This window comes from Lottia gigantea, assembly GCF_000327385.1.
Source record: "Lottia gigantea unplaced genomic scaffold LOTGIsca_47, whole genome shotgun sequence".
Classification (NCBI taxonomy): domain Eukaryota; kingdom Metazoa; phylum Mollusca; class Gastropoda; family Lottiidae; genus Lottia; species Lottia gigantea.
The window spans coordinates 1,808,338-1,814,279 of NW_008709640.1; the positions used below are offsets into that span (position 1 = coordinate 1,808,338).

At 32.6% G+C, this 5,942-nt stretch overlaps 1 protein-coding gene across 1 annotated transcript; it reads right to left on the reverse strand.

The window, feature by feature from the left end:
* LOTGIDRAFT_124742 (hypothetical protein) lies at positions 1–456 on the reverse strand (the record flags this gene model as incomplete). The annotated part of the gene is made up of 1 exon (XM_009061337.1): positions 1–456. A coding segment is annotated over one exon (456 nt), but the record flags the coding sequence as incomplete, so codon positions are not given.
* Positions 457–5,942: the final 5,486 nt, after the last annotated feature.

Here is a 5,942-nt window from a genome sequence, read left to right on the forward strand (position 1 = left end):
GAGAGCATCAACACATAAAGTAACTATCCCTGCTTCTTCAGCAAGATCACCAGTTTTCCCACAATTGATCAATAATGTTACTATGGATTGAATGGATCTGCTCATTTTGGCTGATGTAATTGTGTCTTGAAGGAATTTGTCTGCGATATCTGCCAAGTTTCCATGGCCGTCCATTTCCAGTTGGGACGCTGCACATCTTATCTGGACTATGTTGGATTTTGTGAGGGGTAGAACCATATTGTAGCAAAAATCAGCTACCAAAGAAAATATTTCAGCACCACCGGGGAAATTTTCAAGAGTCACCGACTTTTCTTTGGAATTAGCTTGCCGACTAAGATTTCGGAAGTAATCTGACTTTGCATAGAGTGGAAATTTATGGAGTTTAAACTCAACATCATCAACTGTGATGGTGATATCCGACAGTTCTCCTGATTCACGAAACTTTGAAAAATCCATCCTTGGAAGTGAAAGTACTGACTATGCTATGTTTGGTAGTTGTTTCGTATGGACTTTGATCTACAAAATGGAAAAAAAAAAACATAAGATTCTAATGCTTAACCCTAGTAGAATTTTCGTGAATTCAGAAAAGAATCAGCATGTTACACATATGGTGCCATGGAAACCAGTGTTGATCTGAGGCGGTACAAACATAGGCTACCACTCTGGGAAACGCCCAGGCATATGGCACCTGTATTTGCTTTGAACGAGAATATTCCTCATAGTTTCAGCTTATGAATGCCAAAATCATAACGTAGATATACTTTACGAGTAAGTTTTGATGCTTACCTTGATCTATAAGTTAAATCTCTGGTTTAATTGAAGTCCTATCGGAATTTTCACTTCTCAGTCCTTTTATGAACAATACAAACACTCACAATGTATGATTAGGTCATTTAACTTGTTGACGACTTTATAATAAGTTTATATTATCTTCTGCCAATACACGTTTATAACTATAGATATTGTTTGTTAAGAATAGATTAAAGGCATTATCATTTCTTCATTGTAGTATATTCTCGCTTATCAAGTACATATAATAATAGATATGTTTTCTTAATAGAGTGTATCTGGAAATACAGGACTAAGATAATTAGCCAATGAAACTAATGTGTTTGAACATGTTTCCCGCGGTCAGAAGTCAATATTAAGAGATCGATATATTATAGTTTGTCACTCAGTTTTATTAATGGCAAGAGAGAAAAACTGCTATAATCTATCGTTTACGTAATATGTTAGACTTCTTATTTCTAAGAAAGCCACCTTAATAACCAATTGGCTGCCTCTGATTTTATAAAGTAGACCACACTTTAACATCATATCATCTCAGTAACTAGTTCTAGCATTACATTATATCATCTTGTTCTATCATCTCAGTAACTAGTTCTAGTGTTACATTATATCGTCTTGTTCTATCGTCTCACTAACTAGTTCTAGTATTACATCAGATCATCTTGTTCTATCATCTCAGTGACTAGTTCTAGTGTTACATCATATCATCTTGTTCTATCATCTCAGTCACTAGTTCTAGTATTACATCAGATCATCTTGTTCTATCATCTCAGTGACTAGTTCTAGTATTACATCATATCATCTTTTTCTATCGTCTCATTCACTAGTTCTAGTATTACATCAGATCATCTTGTTCTATCATCTCAGTACCTAGTTCTAGCATAACATCATCTTGTTCTATCATCTCAGTAACTAGTGCTAGTATAACATCACATCATCTTGTTCTATCATCTCAGTAACTAGTTCTAGTGTTACATCATATCATCTTGTTCTATCATCTCAGTAACTAGTGCTAGTATTACATCACATCATCTTGTTCTATCATCTCAGTAACTAGTTCTAGTGTTACATCATATCATCTTGTTCTATCATCTCAGTAACTAGTGCTAGCATTACATCATATCATCTTGTTCTATCGTCTCAGTAACTAGTTCTAGTGTTACATCATACCATCTTGTTCTATCATCTCAGTCACTAGTTCTAGTATTACATCATATCATCTTGTTCTATCATCTCAGTAACTAGTTCTAGTGTTAAATCATATCATCTTATACAATTTTTCAACTGCTTGCTGTTCATAAATCAACTTTGTGGAATATTTCGAACTATGCGAGGAATAGTTACTTGTTGTCTGAAGCCATTACCGGCGACTTTAGGGCAAAGATCAATTTATCACACGTGACATCAAAAATCAAAACAAACCAATGTCATTATCTCGTTGAGTTTTGCAAGTCTATTTAGTCAAATTTGTCAATGAAAAGCGAAATGTCATGCTTTCGGATATGTTTGATGGTGTTCAGTGTTATGATTTGTGCTGCTGATGCAGGTATTTACACGTTTGATGATTCTGGAGGATTTGGAAGACAGTTTGATGGTATTGGTGGTTTGAGTGGTGGTGGGGTAAGATCAGTAAATGTTAACCTACTTAGTACTGGTTGTAGCAGTCATTTATAGCCATCCATATCACTTTTGGGAATCCAAATCTTGCGTCTGGTTCTTCTGCAAATCAACAAAAAACATTTGTCTGAAAGTTTAGACTGTCAACAGTTTTATGCCTATGGTCAATAATGTCATATCTATAATATCTATAGATAGAATGTTATAATATCTTTGAAGAACTTTCCTTTGTAAGATTTTGCTGAATTTCAGACAATCATACAAGAAAAACGTAGCAATCATTGTTTTATATTTACACCTGATCTCTAATTTCATCCATTTGAAACTTCAAAGTTAGAAGTTAAACAATGTTTTTGAAGAAACAATTAACATTAATGTCTATATATAATCATTTATCATATATTAACAACCAATATCAAGTAATTTCTCTTATTACAGGCTACATCCAAATTATTAGTCAATTATCCAGAAGAACAAAGAAACCAAATTTTAGATTATCTATTTAAGGTACTGTACACTATTATATATATTATGATAATATGAGCACATGTTTTGGATAACAAACCATCATCAGTACATCTGGTCTAAAAAAGGAGTTTAATGCTCAAGCGATAATGCAATTCCCAACACACTGTGTTGGATAGTAAAATAACCTACCAAGCCGGTCAGTTATCTTGCTATCTTAATATCTCTTTGTATCCTTGAAATTAAAACTTTGAAAAGATAAAGTTATAGAGTCTTTGATATCTTCAGATGAAATAAAATGGGGTTTTAGGTTATTCCAAATTTCCATTAGGGCTAAGATGGACAATGCCATGCAGTGTACAATAAAAGAAATTTTATCAGTACATTAGCACTTAACTTTTCTTTTTGAAATATTATTGCTAACCAAATAAATATTTATTTAATTTTCAGCCAAATTTTGGAGCTTCATTACATATTTTAAAAGTTGAAATAGGAGGGGATGTTGAGAGCTCAGGTAAAAATAATTTTGTATTGTTTTAAATTTATTGTGGATTTCAGTAAAAGGTTAGGACTTGAATATTGTGAACATTTTGACAGATAATGGCCAGCCATTGACAGAAAAAATTGTCATATTTCCTTACACAAATACACAAAATTTCCATCTTTCAAAAGAGGTACAAATTTAGTTAACAAGTGGCAATACAATTTTTCAGGCTTAGATTCTGAACAACGATATACAATATTTTTTCTCCAAATAGCCATAATAAAAAGATTCAGGTTAACCGTTTTTATTCTTTATTCAGATGGAACAGAAGCCTCTCACATGCACAATAGTTGGGAAGAAAATTATGAAAGAGGTTATGAATGGTGGTTGATGGTTGAAGCTAAAAAGGTATGATTTGATTTTCTTATTGCAAAAAATTCGTCCATTTAGAACTGCGTGCGCAGCCAAAAGTACAAAAGTCACAGAGTCACGTGATACTAGCAAAACGAAAGTTACTATAAAGGTAATTCAATAATGTTAGAGAAAATGTAGGTGTGGAAAATCCCCATTTAGCAGGGTCTTTTTCTTCTGACTCCACTCCAACTGACAACTGTCAAAATATCCATCAGAGACTGGAATAGTGGCAGATATTTCGGACTATACATTGGATGCCTATTTGTTGAGGCTAAAGGTATAATTTAGACCTACTTCAGACCTTTCAATATGAAAAATTAAGGATTTGGACTTCAGACATATAAGCATATAAATATTTTGTTATAATTTACTGTTTTTTATCATATTTATCAGAGAAATCCGAACATTAAACTGTATGGGTTACCATGGGGATTTCCAGGATGGATTGGTGCAGGTACCAGAAGTCCTTATACTAATCCTACACAAACAGCAACTTATATTATAAAATGGATACAAGGAGCTCAAAAATATTATAATCTTACTATGGATTATATTGGGGTAAACAGTTTTTAATTATGTTAAATTGATGAGTCGTCATTTTAATATTCAAACACAGATAATTCTGGACAAACATGGATTTGAAGGCTCAAATTTTGATGATGAGCTGTGAACTTTACTACTGATTAGATTAGCAAAAAAATTCCACTTTCTGAGACTAAAGCATGATTGTTCAAAAAATGGTCTAACAGTCCCTTTAAGTTGTATTCAAAACAGCTTGACGAAAAAAAAAAAATCCTCAAAATCTATATTTCTTTTTTTTTTATTTCAGATTTGGAATGAGAAATATTATGATGGCACCTATATACTGGTATGTTGATCATTGATATTTTATTAGATAAATAACTTTTTATAGAAGCTAATACTAAATCACAAATTTATTTTAAACTGTGCTGCTATCACAACTTTTATTTTTTAGTTTTAGTTTACATCACACAAGTATTACTACTAATAGCACCACTTATTCTGTCCTAATATATTTTATTTTCAAGGGGGTTTTAAAATGGCTCTCAAGCATGTGTTTTAAGACATCTTTGTTACCTTTAAATTTCCAGAAAATTTGACCAAATAATAACCAAACACTATCCATCCTAAATGGTCAAATTTTTTTGAATTACAGGAATCAAAAATGTCAGAAATGCTGCAAATAGAAGCTTCTCATATCCACGATGCACATAGATTCAAATCAGGGCTGTTGTGAGGGATATTAAATGCCAGATATTTTATCATGGAAATTGATACTTCATTGCTAGGGAGAATCAAAAGTTGATTGTATCATCAGCATAGGAACCGTTCTGTGGGGTTGAAATTCTTACTTTTGAAAATGGACTTTGAACCCTGAGTGTAAATGAAATATAACATCATATACCCTGAACTCCAAGTAATAAAAGTAAAAGTGTATGACATTAACGTTGTATGACATCACTTAGTAACGGCCGGTATACCGTCTGCTCGGGTATATATTGCATTACTGTGTGGTTGGTGTATGTCTTCTCCTAAGTGTTTGTTATAATTTCAAGATCTATCTGGTTTGCAACAACAGCTCTGAATAAGAATCTCTTCACTGACTGTTTCAGACTTTACGTAGAATGTTAAATGAATCTGGTTTAAATTATGTTAGTATAGTAGCAGCTGATTCAGGTTGGTATGTAGCTGATGATCTGTTAAGTAACTCTAGTTTAGCAGCTGCTGTAGAGTATATTGGGTAAGATCATCCCTAAAAATACATAAAAGAAATACATGATATACATATGGTACTTGTCAATTGAAATACTGATAAATATTTCATAATGAAATTAGAAAAAGGGTTCATTTTGACTCATAAATTGTGTTGTGATATCACATACCTAGGACCCCGGCAAATAATGAGGAACTGTTTTACTTTACTAGATGTCATTATCCTGAAACCTATAGTGATGAAGCTGCTCAGAAGACTGGTAAACAATTATGGAGTTCAGAAGATTTTAGTAGATTTAATGATGTTATTGGTGGAAGCTGTTGGGGTAGGGTAAGTTAGTATCAGTATATATTTGACCACACACAAATGTCAATGGTATTTTTCATACCATCGTCATAAATATTAAGTTGAGAGAAATTAGTCACAGCTCTCAAACTG